At 42.5% G+C, this 20060-nt stretch overlaps 1 protein-coding gene across 3 annotated transcripts; it reads right to left on the bottom strand.

Annotated features, from left to right (window-relative positions):
* Positions 1-2311: 2311 nt before the first annotated feature.
* LOC115180224 (hemojuvelin) lies at positions 2312-10628 on the bottom strand. Of its 3 annotated transcripts, none has more exons than XM_029742153.1 (5): positions 10337-10628; positions 7136-7281; positions 6668-6825; positions 6003-6520; positions 2312-3868 (listed from the first exon to the last, which is right to left on the bottom strand). In XM_029742153.1, exons 3-5 carry the CDS (start codon positions 6762-6764, stop codon positions 3203-3205), a joined length of 1281 nt encoding a protein of 426 aa, XP_029598013.1. In that variant the 5' UTR covers positions 6765-6825; positions 7136-7281; positions 10337-10628; the 3' UTR covers positions 2312-3202. The 3 variants fall into 3 exon arrangements, with proteins under 3 accessions (XP_029598013.1, XP_029598022.1, XP_029598004.1); XM_029742162.1 differs by having other exon boundaries at positions 10347-10628; XM_029742144.1 differs by lacking the exon at positions 10337-10628 and adding an exon at positions 7640-7781.
* Positions 10629-20060: the final 9432 nt, after the last annotated feature.

Genomic DNA, 20060 nt, shown 5'->3' with positions numbered 1-20060 from the left:
TAAAGCCCTTCGTATATCAGCTGAAATCTCAAAGTGCTGTACAGAAACCCAGCCTAAAACCCCAAACAGCAAGCAATGCATGTGAAAGAAGCACGGTGGCTAGGAAAAACTCCCTAGGAAAAACTCCCTAGAAAGGCCAAAAACCTAGGAAGAAACCTAGAGAGGAACCAGGCTATGAGGGGTGGCCAGTCCTCTTCTGGCTGTGCCGGGTGGATATTATAACAGAACATGGTCAAGATGTTAAAATGTTCATAAATGACCAGCATGGTCAAATAATAATAATCATAGTATATGTGAGTCAAATGCGCCAAGGAGCTTTTACACCTGTGACATGTACCATCAATATTTGGGTAGAATTTGGAGAGTCTGGCCTTAGTGGAATGGATACAGTGAAGTACCTTAAACTGTATAAGGCTGAGCCGGGCACAAGAGGAGCTTCCATTTACCCTAAGTAAGGCACTATTCTAGACTTCGTCCGAGGTCTCTCAACCAAGTTCCTTTTCCCGCTCAGATCGAATTTTATTAAGTGACGGGTTATCAAGGGACATGATTATCAAAAAAATACCTACATTTGGAAATACCTAAAATACACTTGAATGGGGTAATTACATTTGATAGCGAGGTCATCAAAATTGGCAAAGGTGCCATCTATATAAAGGTCTCTAAACTTAGTAAGGCCATTCCTCTGCCACAGACTTCAAGCTGAATCCAGTTTGACTGGAAGGAAGAGGTGATTATTACATATAGGATCTTGATTAGAGAAATCACATAATTTAAAGTGTTGACAGAATTAAGTCCAAATTTTAAGAGTATTGACCACAATTGGATTGTGGTCACAAAACCCCATTTATAGCGCAAAGCTGAAAGAGTAAGATTGGAGATGACTAAAGCTGAAAGAGTAAGATTGGAGATGACTAAAGCTGAAAGAGTAAGATTGGAGATGACTAAAGCTGACAAAGAGGAAGAGAAATAGGAGTTGACTTCTGTTTGACACCAGTCAGTTTCTGGGGTGTGAAGCCAGTAAACAATATTTTGTATATTCGCAGCCCAGTAATAATACATAACGTTAGGAAGAGCTAGTATGTTCTATCTCTCTGGAGGAATGCTTTACGTATTCTTGGACTCCCACCGCTCCCCCCAAAAAGATATAAGCTTATCCACTAAAGTGAAAAAAGGCTTGGGTAGAAAAATAGCTGATGTTTTGGCAGTGTCGGAGGTGTAACTGCATTGGAGCAGTCAAATCGGTGAGCAGCTGCTCTTGATCACTGTCATGAAGCCACACCGTCCCACTGGCGTTAAAGTTCAAAATGAGAAAGTGTAGGCTATATAGAAATAATGACGCTCAAATTAAAAATCATTCAACTAAATAATGAGGCTTTCTATCAGCCTGTTCGAGGTGAAGATTACATCTCACATTCTAGTGTTCGAACTTGTAAACAAGGCTACATAGGATTTCTCTTAATGCAACGCTGTGCAGCCAATGGTAATGTCCGCTTTAGGTATAATGCCAGGAGCCGCTTGTGGATTTGACAGCTCTAGCGCAGTTACATCTCTGACACCGCCAAAACAACCACTATGCAGATGTCGGCTAAAGTGGATCTGATTGTATAGAGCCATTAGGGAGTAAGGTTCAAACTTCATTTCAATTTACTTCACTTCTATTAATTCACAGAATGTAAATATGAAGGATTTTTGTCACAAATTTGATTTGTGTCTTGTTTTTGTACTGAAGAATACTGAAAGATTATTGAAATAAAGTGTCCTTAATTTCCAAGTCTACATTTTCTAATATTGTTTACTGTATTAAGGTGTGGTTCCTCGCTGTCTCTTATCACTATATTTTTATTGTGAACAATTGTTTTTATTGAATCACATCATAACCAATACAATCAATAAAAAAACAATACAATTTCCCCCCCCTGTTTGATCAACCCTCACTGCCCCTCCCACCCCAACTATCACTTTCTACATTGACCTATTCCATCAGCGAAGCTAAGGTAGGTCTAGAATGGACTCATTCCAGCTATCGCAGAAGCTACAACAGGAAAGCTGGACAGTACAGCAGAGAAGACATCTGACATCAGAGGGCAGAAGAGAGCTGCGAGTCACAGCGAAGGAGAACTCAACTCACCCAAATGCTATCTCAGTAGCCTCTCCAGAGGAATACTGCAGTTGTATTGAACATTTCAAAGTTCACAAAACCCCAGTTAGGGTTGTTCATTAAAAATACACACTCAGGACATTATACAGACCATTTTCGGGTCTTGGAAAAAAACTAGAAAATGTAATAAAACTCACAAAGGGAAATATATTAGAATCTGTAGGTATAAATATGTTTTATCCTTGTCAGAGATCACATTATTACATGGAAGGCAATTTGAGATATTTTCCATAATTTGGAAAACAATATATTATTGTAATTTACTCCTTGCATGATCTCTATTGTTTTAGAAAGATGGTATGAGTAACTTTGGTGAAGATATATTTTTTACTTTGGCAACTAGGTAAAAATATGAACAGGATGAACAATACATTGTAAACATTGTCTTACAAATACTGACATATGAACAAAACGTACATTCAAAAACAGTCCCTTATGAAATGAATTGAGACGTTATTACAACTCACTGCATACCAAATGTAAACACACAAAGATGATGTAATAAATTAGTGATAAATTAGTTTCTTTACAAAGGATGAAACCACTGTAGTATTATATTTACTATAAACAAACCACTAAATTCCCTCCATGATAAAATAAACGGAAAATAACAGAAAGTGATAGAAAAAAAGTGTTGAAGATGCCATTTACTGTCTGGATTTGTGGAATTATGCAACAGGCCGCAGCATGCCATCCTCTGTGCTGAGATGGATTATACATCTTGTCTTAATACATTTGGCTCAGCATAGTTAAGGGATTAGAATCAGCACAACTAGTGTCAGGCTTCAAGAGTTCACTTCTATCCTCACTGAGAGCATTCACCTGTATTTATTCCTATCAACATTGGCTTCTCCTGCTGGAAGAAAACGAACGAGGAAAACATTGACCTCTGTAACCAGTCACAATGCCACAGGGTTCCAACCAGCCAAAGGTTATGCCTGTTGTTTATGAAACAAGGCCATCAAGTATGAAGAAAGCGCATCTGCTCGGTCAGAGTCAGTGTCGCTAATGCTATGCCCACAGCTCCTACCAGTCACTAGTTCATAAACACTTCCCTGTCCAAAAAGTCACCAGACGCTCTGATAGGACGGCCACAGCCAGGATCAGAGGCAGACATGGACTACTCCTATCGGCCTTGCCCACCAGTAGCAGATGCACCTTATTGGGGTCTGAGATCATTCCCCGGGCGTCTTCCAGTGCCGCCAAGGCCGCCGTGCTGGAGTTGAGGTCCCCTGTGGCTAGCAGGTCAAACAGGCAGGCCTGGTAGTAGATGTCCCTGGCAGGGAGGAGGGCTGCACAGTGGGCATGGGCTGCAGCAGAGGGCTGGCTGGAGGAAGAGGAAGAAGAGAAGGAAGAGGAAGAAGAGGGGCTGGGTAGCGTCTCTAGGCGCTGTGAAGGTGGGCAGCCATACACACACAGCTGCAGGTCCTGCTCGGGGGTGAATGCTTCAGCAATGGCGCGTGGCGAGCGTACTGACAGTCCCAGGGACCGCCCACTCTGACGCACCACCAGGGTGGTGCCGATGTGGGCGGCACGGATCTCAGCCTGGTGCCCAGGCAGATCAGAATGGACGCTCAGGCTGTGCTGGCCCTGCCTCTCCCCGCTGGTCACTGAGCCGTCCACGAAAGCTGCGGGAACGTTGTCCAGCTCCGCCTGGTAGATCTGCTGCTCGATACACTGGCGCCAGTTCTTAAAGATGATGGTAATCTGATGGAGAGACACCCCTGTTGTTACACACATCCTTCCAATGAGCTAGACGTACGTATGCAACTTTATTTATGTACAGTCATGGCCAGAAGTATTGAGAATGACACAAATATTAATTTCCACAAAGTTTGCTGCTTCAGTGTCTTTAGATATTTTGGTCAGATGTTACTATGGAATACTGAAGTATAATTACAAGCATTTCATAAGTGTCAAAGGCTTTTATTGACAATTACATGAAGTTGATGCAAAGAGTCAATATTTGCAGTGTTGACCCATCTTTTTCAAGACCTCTGCAATCTGCCCTGGCATGCTGTCAATTAAATTCTGAGCCACATCCTGACTGATGGCAGCCCATTCTTGCATAATCAATGCTTGGAGTCTGTCAGAATTTGTGGGTTTTTATTCGTCCACCCACCTCTTGAGGATTGACCACAAGTTCTCAATGGGATTAAAGTCTGGGGAGTTTCGTGGCCATGGACCCAAAATATCTATGTTTTGTTCCCCGAGCCACTTAGCTATCACTTTTGCCTTATGGCAAGGTGCTCCATCATACTTGAAAAGGCATTGTTCGTCACCAAACTGTTCCTGGATGGTTGGGAGAAGTTGCTCTCTGAGGATGTGTTGGTACCATTCTTTATTCATGGGTGTGTTCTTAGGCAGAATTGTGAGTGAGCCCACTCCCTTGGCTGAGAAGCAACCCCACACATGAATGGTCTCAGGATGCTTTACTGTTGGCATGACACAAGACTGATGGTAGCGCTCACCTTGTCTTCTCCGAACAAGCTTTTTTCCGGATGCCCCAAACAATCAGAGAAAATGACTTTACCCCAGTCCTCAGCAGTCCAATCCCTGTACCTTTTGCAGAATATCAGTCTGTCCCTGATGTTTTTCCTGGAGGGAAGTGTCTTTTTTGCTGCCCTTCTTGACACCAGGCCATCCTCCAAAAGTCTTCGCCTCACTGTGCGTGCAGATGCACTCACACCTGCCTGCTTTGCCATTCCTGAGCAAGCTCTGTACTAGTGGTGGCCCGATCCCGCAGCTGAATCAACTTTAGGAGACGGTCCTGGCGCTTGCTGGACTTTCTTGGGCGCCCTGAACCCTTCTTCACAACAATTGAACCGCTCTCCTTGAAGTTCTTGATGATCCGATAAATGGTTGATTTAGGTGCAATCTTACTGGTAGCAATATCCTTGCCTGTGAAGCCCTTTTTGTGCAAAGCAATGATGACAGCACGTGTTGCCTTGCAGGTAACCATGATTGACAGAGGAAGAACAATGATACCAAGCACCACCCTCCTTTTCAAGCTTCCAGTCTGTTATACGAACTCAATCAGCATGACAGAGTGATCTCCAGCCTTGTCCTCGTCAACACTCACACCTGTGTTAACGAGAGAATCACTGACATGATGTCAGCTGGTCCTTTTGTGACAGGGCTGAAATGCAGTGGAAATGTTTTTGGGGGATTCAGTTCATTTGCATGGCAAAGAGGGACTTTGCAATTAATTGCAATTCATCTGATCACTCTTCCTAACATTCTGGAGTATATGCAAATTGCCATCATACAAACTGAGGCATCAGACTTTGTGAAAATTAATATTTGTGTCATTCTCAAAACTTTTGGCCACGGACTGTATAAAGACCTGTCATGCATTGTACATAGTTATATTTTAAGGTCCAATGCAGTCGTTTTTATCTCAATAATAAATCATTTCTGGGTAATAATTAAGTACTTACTGTGATTATATTCAATAAAAGTTGTCCCCCAAAGAATTGTAGTTTCTTGGCAAAAAAGCTATTTGAGTGGGGAGGGAAAAACTGAAAACTAGCTATTATTGGCAGAGAGGTTTGGAACTCTCTTTCTTATTGCTGTATTAACTAATTTACTGCCTGGTGATGTCACCGGGCAGGCCAAAACTCCATCCCACTGAAACAGGCAGAAATTTCAGGTGGCCTTTTCAAACAGCTCTTACACTAAAAGGGCATTATCATAATTTACACCATTTTACAGTGTTATCCAAACCTCAGTGTGGAAAATAGCATTTTTGACTGCACTGGGCCTTTAAGAACGGAACGTAAGTTAAATATTAAAAAATATATATCTTTAATAAATTAATAATTTTAGAAATGAGGCCTACCGTGGTAAGAGCCGTGGCATATGCCCCTCCTCTCATGGGGGCGCTAGTTGCCTGAACGTATAGATACTCATTATCTATCAGTGGCCAGGCCCCTTGTACAGAGCACGTCTGGAACTCATCACGGAAGGTGCGAACATGGGGATCCCCGAACACCCCACAGTGGAGATAGTCAGGGGTCCGGCCCTCACGCTGGAGGTAGCCCTTCTCGTAGATGCAGGCGTCCCCAGAGATGGGGGCCTGTGGCAGGGGCCGGGGCTGAGCGGTGGGGCCTGTCCTGGGGCAGCTGTGCTGGATGAGGAGGTCCTCGATGCCCTGCACGGCCGAATGGTAGGCCAGGTCGCCCCGACAGGCACGGGCCATGCGGCGGGTACACATGGCGTAGGAGCGGAGGGCGCTGCAGTAGCCCGCATTTCCCCCCTCTCTGCTGCCTCCTCCTCCGCCCCCTCCGCTGCCCCCAAGGTCCAGGGTGACAGCTACAAAGTCGGAGTTGCACCTCAGGATGCGACAGGATGCCCATACTGAGGGAGGAGGGAGAGAGGTGGAAGCTCCAGTTCATATATCACAACTTAACAATAGTAGGAGCAAAAATATGTCTTTCCATTGAGCATGTAACAGAAATACCACAGTTGCTTGACATTATTGGGAAGTTTGATCATAGAAAGTACCTTGCAGGCAGCACAGGTGAAACAGTAGCAATGCCACTATGACGCTGCGTTTCCATGACAGCTGTGAGTAGTGGCTGCAGAGGGCCAGTGTCCCCATCCCCTTCCAGCCTCAGGCCGAGGGCTGCAGACCAGGCTCAGGCTCAGTACAGGGGCTACAGCTGCAGGCCGGACACAGATAGAGAGAGACATTACACACTGTGGCCTGTAGGGGGAAACCCCACACCACTACCACAGGCACAATCTAGACTCAACTCCAGTAGACCATTTGTCAAGATAGAGTGCAATTTGTATTGAATACATTATCAAATGCATATTGTAATATTTTATCATATAACAAGCGGATCACAAGATCTATGTATTTATCATATCTAGTTTGAAAGCAAAACACAATATTTACAGTCAGAGAAACATGTGAAAAATAATACAGAAAGATATCATTGTAAGTAATTAAGTAGATGTAGTTCATACCTTTTGAACAGATGCTAACTACTTTTTAAGACTGTGTGTTGGTGGAAAACGATCTCCCACACTCTTGGAACCCATCAACAGCACTCAGACTGAAGTCAACGCCGTTGTGCTTGGGCATGGACAAGATGAGGGCAATGGAGAGAAAACTGTTGACAAACAAACATTCAAGAATCAGAGAAAAGCAACACCAGCGGCCACCATTTGGTCACATTTAGGAATAGGACCAATAATTTGATCAACAGTCTTAGTTTATGAGGGCAGTCTTATCCACCTGACCGCTGGTCAGATCAGATCATGTTCGAAGCTGCCATAATCATAGCCATATTAACAGTCCTATAAACAGCAGAATTTACATTACAGAGCTTAGGTTTCCATACAGTAGATAAACCGCCCAAGTAACCTAACATCTGTGGTAACCATTGGCATAGCAAACAATTATCTGTTAGTGTTGTGAAGCTAGGCTTGAGACAAAATATAGTAAAACAAAGAAAATCTATGGCTTACCATGTGTGCCACAGCACTAAGCATCAAAACCCAATTTTATGTTATATTTCAGTTCTTGGTATAAAGCAAGCATTTACCCGTCAAAGCTATGCTACAACAATGTTGGTCACTTGGTCAATTGGGCATTTTGCAATTTGGACTCTTCTCCCTTTTCTGTTTGCCAGTGGAGAAGAACAAACAAGGGCCAAAGAAAGTGGGTAAAACAAAAAAGCTTATCTTTGTCAAGTCCAATTTAGTAACCAAAAGGATGGCATTATTGTATTTGTGTGTGGAAAGATCTAAGTTTAAGGAAAGGTGTAGGCCTACATTCCGGTAAGAACTTCACAGAGCTTATGTGCATTACATAGTAAAACCTTTGGCAGTACAAGGCATTCCTAAAGCATTGGTGCCATTGGAAGTGTGCCTTTGAAAGCGACATGGCATGGGCTAGATTGAACCATGTATGCAGTGCGTTTGTGTGTGGTCCTCTCTCTCTCTCTCTCTCTGAACCAACACTAAAGTCTGACCTTTATTACAGTTTGGGAGACCTGTGCAGTGCGCCAGGGAGAGGGGGTATGAAGGGGGGGTTACGAGAGCAGCAGGGGCAGAAATAGAGCATGCTAAATATACCAGACTCTCTCTCTCTCCACCCAGCCCTTTTCCTTCATGTGTTCCCCTGGTCTGAAATAGTCAGGGCTACAAGGCAGAGGAGGGAAGGGTAAAGCAGGTGTGCCCAACGGCAGTACCAATACTCAGGGAGGGAGTGGCTATGGCTACTAGCTGTCACAATCAGTCTTCAATGAGACACATCTTCAACTTACATTATCAAATGAATCTTATTTAACTGTATTCCAACTAACAGCAGCAGTGTATAGCACTGCCCCAAACCCAGTCTCTTCACTTGTGTTTTCAACGTTTTTCAATGCCCTAGATTGGTCTCCTTTTGTTGTCCAGTTGGCATTGTGTTCACTAGTGTAGTGGTTGAGGTCTGGAATGTGGGCCAATGGATTCTGATGCAGCTGCACTTTTGGAGTGGGGGTGTATGCCCCCGCCCCCCTTCTTTTTTTTTGTTGCACTGCTTTGAAAATCCCGGTGACCTCCCTCTGTGCACAGTCCAACAACACTGACAGGGTCCTGTTTGTTCCATCCATGAACAGCAAATAATTACTGTGCATACACACACAGACAGTCGCTTGTGAATTAAACACCAATACGGTACTACCTTTAGGGCAACACTGCACCCGTACCCTTATTTAACCACAAAACCCTATCTCCCCTTCACACACACACGTTTGTTTTACTATTCTTGTGGGGTTCAAACCTAGCCCTAACCCTTAACCTAACTCTAACCCTAGCCTTAACCCTAAACCTAATCTTAACCCCAAACCCCTAAAACTAAACCTAATCCTAACTCCTAACCCTAAACCTCATTCTAACTCTAATTTTAACCCTAAACCTAAAATAGCCTTTTTCCTTGTGGGGAATAGCGAAATGTCCCCACTTGTTTGAATTTTCTTTGTTTAGGCTACTATCGTTATGAGGACCTCTGGTCCTCACATGGATAGTAAAACCAAACACACACATACACAATGTCACCATAGAGGTGGGTTGGTCACATGTGCAACTTAGGGATGTTTTTGCTCACGGCTTGGCCTGGAGTGACATGTCCATGTGGTTCTACATGTCAACTCCAGCTCACTTAAAGACCAGTGGTTTTCACTAATTCATTAGATCAAACCCCAACTGGTATTGGACATAAAGACCACAAACACAGAGCAAGCTGTTGGTTGTTTGGCTCAACCTCACTTGATTTATTGATGAATGAGACTTTAATGTGAATCCAATCTGTTTGTGTCTGCATGGGAAAGGTCAATGCACATCATAGCATCTTTGTATTTGTAATAGTGCAGCTCTCTCTCTCTCAAGGTTTCCTTCCACCTGAAGTTTTCCTTCCCACTGTCACATGTCTTAACTGCATTTAGATCAGTGTATTTTGATGGACGCTATCAAAACATTCAAATAACTTTAGACTGATTTACTAATTGTATGATCTATTTTATTGATAATCTATCTATTGCACAAATCTATTGTATATTCTATCTATATCTATCAATATGAATTATTCGTGAAAGCATAGGATTGATTAAAACAATTATTAATAGCTGTACTTCAGGACTATTCAGGGGGTACTATTACATTAATCAATGGCTAATATATGGGTATCATTCTATTGTTGTTGTATAACTGCTGATGTAACCTTAAATTCCACATCCTCCAATGTCACCTAAGTGTCAGTCTACAGTACATGCATTCTGCTGTATTTCTTGATTTACTCACAATGACAGGGAGTTTGTTCTAATATTAGGCCATGGAGAAAGTATTTAAAGCAACAACTTCCATTAGGGGGACAGAGTGAATTGTTCTATTCTACAATGTTAGAAAAAATATGTTCTAACCAAATAAAAGCTTTACAGTTACTTGACCCAATCCATACATTCCTCATAGCTCACAATTAAATAGTAGTATCTACTGGGCACACTGACTAAATCAACATTGTTGCCAAGTAATTTTAATGAAATTAGGTTTAACCAACGTGGAATAGACGTTGAATTGACGTCTGTGCCAAGTGGGCAGGTAAATAATAGGCCACATTTCTGAATTGTGTAGCACATGATTAATTTAAGAATGAACCAGGCCAAGCACTACTCATATCCTCACCCAATCACACCTCTGTTGAAGCTCCGTATGAGACTGCGTAAATGTCCCCACCTCACTCGTTCCAATAGGAAAAATGCGAAGTAGGTTTTGCCTGCACTGACACCAAACTCCCACACTGTCCAAGTGAGCTGCCGACACTGATGTCCAGTCTCAAACTGGTTTCATTGCTAACCGCTATTTCTTCCTCCCTCGTTGTCGGCTCTCAGATGAGTGAGATATTTGACAGTGTTTCTCCACGAGTGGTATAAATCACTCGCGTCGAACACCTGCTGCTCGCGTAACAACTGTCCACTTGGGCGCACACTCTCCTAGGCACCGGGGGGCTATTTCAAACTATCACAGTGGCTCTGGCAACCTGTTCTATTTGCAACCTGTTGTTGCTAGTGTGTTTTCTTATTTTTATAGTAGGCCATTCTATATTTATTGCCCTCTTGGTTCGCAGGCTATCATAAATCCCCAAGAACGTCGGTTCAAGCAGTTTTGACAGATATCGTAGCCAGTTGAGTAAAGAAAAAGTGTAGACTTTTGTCAATATTGCACTGGCTGGTCTCGGGGCAATTCGTATTATTCTGTGCATAAATCTTTGACACTCCATTTAGTATGATATATTATGCTACGTTATTCATACGAATAATAGGACGGATAGAAGCCTATCATTCCACAGGGCAAAAACTGGTTGACGTTGTTTAAAGGTAATTTGTCAAGGTATTGTGACGTGGAATCTATACTGAACAAAAATATGAATGGAACCAGTGGCGGTTCTAGACCATTTCAACTGGGGGGGCCAAGCTGAGGCCAGTTGTACTGTTAGAGGGGTCCAGTTACATTAGACGTTATTGTTGTCATATCGTTTTCTTCACTGCATTGCAGGCATTAGCAGGCAAAAGACCATGTTCATAATCATCATCGTTGCCACTGTCTAATAATGGATGTAAAAAAAGAATGATAGCAAAAATAAGTTATGTAAAAATGATTTCATACTCCACATTTAGGGGGGCCACAAGGGGGTCCAAAATTGTTGTCACAGGGGCACTGCCCCCCCTCCCTCCCAGAACCGCTAGTGAATGGAACATGCAACAATTTCAAAGATTTTACTAAGTTATAGTTCATATAAGGAAATCAGTCAATTGAAATAAGGCCCAAATCTAGGGATTTCCCACAACTGGGAATACAAATATGCGTCTGTTGGTCACAGATACCTCAAACAAAAGGTAGGGGTGTATATTAAAAAAAACGATCAGTATCTGGTGTGACCACCTTTTAGCTCATGCAGCAACACATCTTCATTGCATAGAGTTGATCAGGTTGTTGCAGTCATCATGCCAATTGCACATTCCCTCAAAACTTGAGAAATCTGTGGCATTGTGTTGTGTGACAAAACTGCACAATTTAGAGTGGCCTTTTATTGTCTGCAGCACAAATTGCACCTGTGTAATGATCATGCTGTTTAATCAGTTTCTTGATATGCCACATCTGTCAGGTAGATGGATTATGTTGGCAAAGGAGAAAAATGCTCACTAACAGCGATGTAAATACATTTGTGCCCAACATTTGCGAGAAATAAGCTTTTTGTGCATAATGGAACATTTTTGGGATCTTTTATTTCAGCTCATGAAACATGGGACCAACACTTTACATGTTACGTTTATATTTTTGTTCAGTATACATAGAAAATACATTGGATTTGAAAAAAGTAATCAACTGTTGTTTTTAGAGTGAAATTTAAACAAATTTCAACATTGACAAACCTTGTATAAAATATGTTGAATTTGTACCTTTAAAACAACATCAGATCTTCAACTTTAGATCCATTATCAGAAAGAAGTTATAATTAAAATAATTCTACAAAAAATAGACAATATAATAGGTCAAAGGTTTCAACCTTTGATGTAAAGATAATTAGTGGTATTGAATTTTGTTGGGTTGTCAACACAACAAAATGTCAACATTTGATGGAGATGTATCTTCTGCTTGGATAATTCAATCTGTGCCACACTTTTGAAATACAATAAATAGCCTATTAACTTCTCAACAAGTTAACAAATAATATATATATTTTTTTATTTCACCTTTATTTAACCAGGTAGGCAAGTTGAGAATAAGTTCTCATTTACAATTCCGACCTGGCCAAGATAAAGCAAAGCAGTTCGACCCATACAACAACACAGAGTTACACATGGAGTAAAACAAACATACAGTCAACAATACAGTAGAAAAATAAGTCTATACACAATGTGAGCAAATGAGGTGAGATAAGGGAGGTAAAGCCAAAAAGGCCATGGTGGCAAAGTAAATATACTGCTCAAAAAAATAAAGGGAACACTTAAACAACACAATGTAACTCCAAGTCAATCACACTTCTGTGAAATCAAACTGTCCACTTAGGAAGCAACACTGATTGACAATACATTTCACATGCTGTTGTGCAAATGGAATAGACAACAGGTGGAAATTATAGGCAATTAGCAAGACACCCCCAATAAAGGAGTGGTTCTGCAGGTGGTGACCAAAGACCACTTCTCAGTTCCTATGCTTCCTGGCTGATGTTTTGGTCACTTTTGAATGCTGGCGGTGCTTTCACTCTAGTGGTAGCATGAGACGGAGTCTACAACCCACACAAGTGGCTCAGGTAGTGCAGCTCATCCAGGATGGCACATCAATGCGAGCTGTGGCAAGAAGGTTTGCTGTGTCTGTCAGCGTAGTGTCCAGAGCATGGAGGCGCTACCAGGAGACAGGCCAGTACATCAGGAGACGTGGAGGAGGCTGTAGGAGGGCAACAACCCAGCAGTAGGACCGCTACCTCCGCGTTTGTGCAAGGAGGAGCAGGAGGAGCACTGCCAGAGCCCTGCAAAATGACCTCCAGCAGGCCACAAATGTGCATGTGTCTGCTCAAACGGTCAGAAACAGACTCCATGAGGGTGGTATGAGGGCCCGACGTCCACAGGTGGGGGTTGTGCTTTCAGCCCAACACCGTGCAGGACGTTTGGCATTTGCCAGAGAACACCAAGATTGGCAAATTCGCCACTGGCGCCCTGTGCTCTTCACAGATGAAAGCAGGTTCACACTGAGCACATGTGACAGACGTGACAGAGTCTGGAGACACCGTGGAGAATGTTCTGCTGCCTGCAACATCCTCCAGCATGACAGGTTTGGCGGTGGGTCAGTCATGGTGTGGGGTGGCATTTCTTTGGGGGGCTGCACAGCCCTCCGTGTGCTCGCCAGAGGTAGCCTGACTGCCATTAGGTACCAAGATGAGATCCTCAGATCCCTTGTGAGACCATATGCTGGTGCGGTTGGCCCTGGGTTCCTCCTAATGTAAGACAATGCTAGACCTCATGTGGCTGGAGTGTGTCAGCAGTTCCTGCAAGAGGAAGGCATTGATGCTATGGACTGGCCCGCCCGTTCCCCAGACCTGAATCCAATTGAGCACATCTGGGACATCATGTCTCGCTCCATCCACCAACGCCACGTTGCACCACAGACTGTCCAGGAGTTGGCGGATGCTTTAGTCCAGGTCTGGGAGGAGATCCCTCAGGAGACCATCCGCCACCTCATCAGGAGCATGCCCAGGCATTGTAGGGAGGTCATACAGGCACGTGGAGGCCACACACACTACTGAGCCTCATTTTGACTTGTTTTAAGGACATTACATCAAAGCTGTATCAGCCTGTAGTGTGGTTTTCCACTTTAATTTTGAGCGTGACTCCAAATCCAGACCTCCATGGGTTGATAAATTGGATTTCCATTGATTATTTTTGTGTGATTTTGTTGTCAGCACATTCAACTATGTAAAGAAAAAAGTATTTAATAAGATTATTTCATTCATTCAGATCTAGATGTGTTATTTTAGTGTTCCCTTTATTTTTTTGAGCAGTGTACAATATAGCAAGTAAAACACTGGAATGGTAGATTTGTAGTGGAAGAAAGTGCAAAGTAGAAATAGGAATAATGGGGTGCAAAGGAGCAAAATAAATAAATACAGTAGGGGAAGAGGTAGTTGTTTGGGCTAAATTATAGATGGGCTATGTACAGGTGCAGTGATCTGTGAGCTGCTCTGACAGCTGGTGCTTAAAGCTAGTGAGGGAGATAAGTGTTTCCAGTTTCAGAGATTTTTGTAGTTCGTTCCAGTCATTGGCAGCAGAGAACTGAAGGAGAGACGGCCAAAGGAGGAATTGGCTTTGGGGGTGACCAGAGAGATATACCTGCTGGAGCACGTGCTACAGGTGGGTGCTGCTATGGTGACCAGTGAGCTGAGATAAGGGGGGACTTTACCTAGCAGGGTCTTGTAGATGACCTGGAGCCAGTGGGTTTGGTGATGAGTATGAAGCGAGGACCAGCCAACGAGAGCGTACAGGCCGCAGTGGTGGGTAGTATATGGGGCTTTGGTGACAAAATGGATGGCACTGTGATAGACTGCATCCAGTTTATTGAGTAGGGTATTGGAGGCTATTTTGTATATGACATCGCCGAAGTCGAGGATCGGTAGGATGGTCAGTTTTACGAGGGTATGTTTGGCAGCATGAGGGAAGGGTGCTTTGTTGCGAAATAGGAAGCCAATTCTAGATGTAACTTTGGATTGGAGATGTTTGATGTGAGTCTGGAAGGAGAGCTTACAGTCTAACCAGACACCTAGGTATTTGTAGTTGTCCACATATTCTAAGTCAGAACCGTCCAGAGTAGTGATGCTGGACGGGCGGGCAGGTGCGGGCAGCGATCGGTTGAAGAGCATGCATTTAGTTTTACTTGTATTTAAGAGCAGTTGGAGGCCCCGGAACGAGAGTTGTATGGCATTGAAACTCGTCTGGAGGGTTGTTAACACAGTGTCAAAGAAGGGCCAGAAGTATACAGAATGGTGTTGTCTGCGTAGAGGTGGATCAGAGACTCACCAGCAGCAAGAGCGACATCATTGATATATACAGAGAAAAGAGTTGGCCCAAGAATTGAACCCTGTGGCACCCCCATAGAGACTACCAGAGGCCCGGACAACAGGCCATCCGATTTGACACATTGAACTCTATCAGAGAAGTAGTTGGTGAACCAGTCGAGGCAATCATTTGAGAAACCAAGGCTATCGAGTCTGCCGATGAGGATGTGGTGATTGACAGAGTCGAAATCCTTGGCCAGGTCAATGAATACGGCAGCACAGTATTGTTTCTTATCGATGGCGGTTACGATATTGTTTAGGACCTTGAGCGTGGCTGAGGTGCACCCATGACCAGCTCTGAAACCAGAGTGCATAGTGGAGAAGGTGCGTTGGGATTCGAAATGGTCGGTAATCTGTTTGTTGACTTGGATTTCGAAGACCTTAGAAAGGCAGGGTAGGATAGATATAGGTCTGTAGCAGTTTGGGTCAAGAGTGTCCCCTCCTTTGAAGAGGGGGATGACAGCAGCTGCTTTCCAATCTTTTGGATTGGATTGAATATGTTGGATTAATGTCTCTAACTCAACCAAAAATAAAAGTACAAAAATGAGATGACTCAGATGGAACTAAAATGTATTAAAATGTATTTTAAAATGATGTTTCAGGCCTTTATGGTAGAGTGGCCAGATGGAAGCCACTCCTCAGTAAAAGGCACATGACAGCCCACTTGGAGTTTGCCAAAAGGCACTTAAAAGACTCTCAGCCCATGAGAAATAAGATTCTCTGGTCTGATGAAACCCTGAGCGCTCAGGGCCTCTTTGACTTGAATGCCAAGCGTTACATCTGGAGGGAACCTGGCACCATCTCTACGGTGAAGCATGCTGGTGGCAGCATCAGGCTGTGGGGATGTTTTTCAGCGGCAGGGACTGGGAGACAAGTCAGGATCGAGGGAAAGATGAACAGAGCAAAGTACAGAGAGATCCTTGATGAAAACCTGCTCCAGAGCGCTCAGGACCTCAGACTAAGGCAAAGGTTCCAACAGGACAACGACCCTGAGCACACAGCCAAGCCAATGCTGGAGTGGCTTCGGGACAAGTCTCTGAATGTCCTTGAGTGGCCCAGCCAGTGCCCGGACTTGAACCCAATCAAACATGTCTGGAGAGACTTGAAAATAGCTGTGCAGCAACACTCCCCATCCAACCTGACAGAGCTTGAGAGGATCTGCAGAGAAGAATGGGAGAAACTTCCCAAATAAAGGTGTACCAAGTTTGTAGCGTCATACCCAAAAGAAGGCTGTTGTCGCTGCCAATGGTGCTTTAACAAAGTACAGAGTAAAGGGTCTAAATACTTATGTAAATGTAATAGTTCCATTTTTTATTAGTAATACATTTGCAAAAATTCTAAAAACCTGTCTTTGCTTTATCATGATGGGGTATTGAGTGTAGATTGAAGGGATTTTTTAAAATCCATTTTAGAATAAGTCTGTAATGTAACAAAATGTGGAAAAAGTCAAGGAGTCTGAATTCTTTCCGAATGCACTAGACATATAAATGTTGATATTTGGTTGCATTTTAAACCAAAAACAATTCAATATTACTTTTGTAATACAGTAAATAGCCTAAAGTTAAGGCTATCTTACAAACTAATGTAACAGTCAACCTTAAAATGAGTAACACGTCCATGGCCACGTTTTGAGGTTATTGTAACTATACTTCTTATGTAATCATATAAAATGTGTACAGTATGTTCAAGATAATTCGCAGGTCTTCACAATTGCTGTAATAATCAGTGCAGAATCTTGAACGGCCTTGAACACTTATACCATGTACTTTTAATGTCATCTCAAATGCAATCCAGGTAATTTGGTTCTGCTATTATATTAAGCACAGTGATAACCCGTTAAACTGTTGTATAAATAAACAAAATATCTGACATTGTATTCCAATTTGAACTATGCTCTACTTTTAAATGGTTGAAAGTGAAGTGATAGACATTCGGGTGACAACTAAACAAAATATCAGACATTGTTTTTCCATTGGAATTCGGTTGTGCTTTTAGATGGTTGGAAGCATATTGATTAAAAAACATGAGCTGGCGCATACCCAGAATAATAGTTAGTGTGGAGGTGCTGACTAACGGCAAATAAACTATAAACTATCAAAATAAAGAAAGTCGCACACTTCATGAATAAACTCCCAGCAATTGAATGGGTATTTACCAACGTTTCAGCATCACTGTGCCTTCCTCAGGGAAGCATATTGATAACACATTGGAAATTCAGCTAACTTTTGGGTGGGTGAATATAGGTTGTAATCTCATTGATCAACATCTCAACCAAATACTACCCAATTATCCATGTTTTGATAAGGTGGTGTGCCCAGTGGGATACCTCTTACCAGGTCATAAAATAGCATACGAATTGGATAATGTGATTTATCATACGTCTTGGATGATGTATAGTATTGTATATCTTTCTCTGAGACCAGAGCCCTTTACTATGAATCAGGTTTGAGGAGTTAGCAGGTACTGTAACTTTGGTCAACTCTGAGTTCAACTCAGGTTAACCGGTACCATGAAAGTCACTCAACTTTTAGCCAACTTTTAGCCAGGTAAATTTCTATGGCAACGAATCCTTCAGAACTAACCTGCTTGGGGCAGGCTAACTCAGGGCTAACTCAATGTGTCCTAAATAAGTGTCTGAGCCACTAGTTGAGGACCAATTCTAAAAAATGTGTGTGAAAAAAAATGGAAATACCTTTCACATTACACATTTAGTAATGACAGCATTTGCTTTCCAAACTGTACGTTTTTTCGCGCAATTGTACTTTGAAATTTGCAAGAAGAAAACTGACAACCGTAACCAACCAATGACATATAATCCATAGATGGCAGTTCCCATTCAAGTCAAGACTGGTAGCCATTGCTAGTGTATCCACGAGTTTATCTGTAAAATTGCCAGGGTTAAAGATTCCAAAACCCTGCTATGGATTATATGTCTATATATGGCCACAATGCAACAAGCTGTTCCACAGATCGAAGAAGGAGCGATAGTAGTGGGAAAAAGGTGCTTGTGCATTGATAAACACACCAAAGCACACCAAACATGACATTAACGATAAGTAATAAGATAAAGATTTTCTTTCATTATCATTTCAGCACAGATGAAAATGTGGCACTGACCCGCCAATGGATTGATATTTCAGCATTGTCTCAATGAAGAGTTTGTCTTCGACTAGCCATGTGCGACGTGCACACGCAGTTACAAGCCTGCTAGAGTTAGCGGCAGGCGGACGAGCAATATCCACCGTCATACGGATGAAGACTGACCTGGAATGTGAAGATAACTGAAGCTGGCAAGCTTTATAAAAGCCTGAGTAGATCTAGTTTGCTTCGTAGTATATCACTCAGGTTGCTTGTTGCACCATAACAACAAAGGAGATTTACAGGGAGAATTTACGTTGGTGTTTTGGGAAACTAACAACAAATGTTTGGATAATTTACGTAAAAGGTTAGGAGAACTAAAAAGACAAAGTTTAGGTAAATTTACATAGCAGGTTGGTGAATTTGGTTAAGTTTAGAATAAGGGTTAGGGAAGGGTTAGCTAAAATGCTACAGTTGTCCCTAATTTGACTCAAACACGCAACATTTGGATTGCTAGATGGTCACAGATTACGCCCATCCATCCTCCCTAATCCAATCTCCCTACTTTTAGTTCTGTCTAAAGTAACTAGACCATTGGTGGGTATCATATTGTAGGCCTTGGAGGTGCCCAGAAATACGTAAAGTATGTTTCGTATGGCTCTGAGGACAGGCTGCGTGGTTTGTAAGATGACCCAACAAAACCAGTTGTCTACATCATGCACCATTCATTCACACAGCCAAGGTGCTAAACTCAGCTGGAGTAGAACAGGTGCCAAACCGCCCAAAACAAACTGTAAGGCTATACTGTATATAGAAACTTTGAAACTGGTATAGAAAATACAACAAAGTGACCAAACGTGTGATCATGTTTTCAGATTTTAGGCGAACGTCAGTAAACGACATGACTAAAAATGTTACCCTTTCAATTTATCGCTAGGTTTTCACGTGACATGTGGCGCGCACCATTGGCGCGAAATTTCATTGATTGACGTCTAAATATCATGAATGCCGAATTTGGGAGAGTCCATTGTAGTTTAATATTTAATCATGATTTAATAAAAGTTCAAAGAGGTAGACATTCCTGCAGGGATACACACACAGGGGGAAGGATAGGCGGACGTGTTTCCTCAACTGCGGAGAATGTCCGAAGTTATTGGCCTTTTAAGAGGGGCACCTACATGCCTCAGTGAGCATTGCATAGTGGCCTTTGTTTGTTGTAGCAGTGGAGGCGGGGTCCATTGACCAAGCAGTGGCTATTCGGAGCGCGAGGTCTATTGTCAGAGAGCGTTTAGGAGAGGAAAGAAGTCCTGTATTTTCGGCTCTGGATAATTGCAGAATGGGTTCGGAATGCATTTAAGAAAACAGATCCAGCATATAAGGAATTCTGGACTAATAAGAACCCATCTTTCTAACTGCCTAGTTGTTGCTGATGCATTTTCATAGGCCATATCAAAACATGTTCCAGAGAATGGCGACACTATATGAATGAAGATGCAATTACTCACTTGTGACTTGAGGTAAGGTTTTAAACACATTTTCATTGGTCTATATGTTTATCTTAGTTAGTGTACTTTTTTTTATATAAAGGCTTAGACACACTCCTCCAAAGTACAAACCTTTTCCCCAAACGAAATGATGCACCTGTTGTGTATCACAATATATATATATTATAATACTTTTGACAATACATTTTAGAATGTGGAAGTGTTTTTTCCATAGAAA

Source organism: Salmo trutta, chromosome 3 (assembly GCF_901001165.1).
Source record: "Salmo trutta chromosome 3, fSalTru1.1, whole genome shotgun sequence".
Taxonomy (NCBI): domain Eukaryota; kingdom Metazoa; phylum Chordata; class Actinopteri; order Salmoniformes; family Salmonidae; genus Salmo; species Salmo trutta.
Note: the sequence above shows the minus strand (reverse complement) of the source record. Positions and strands in the feature narration are given on the sequence as shown.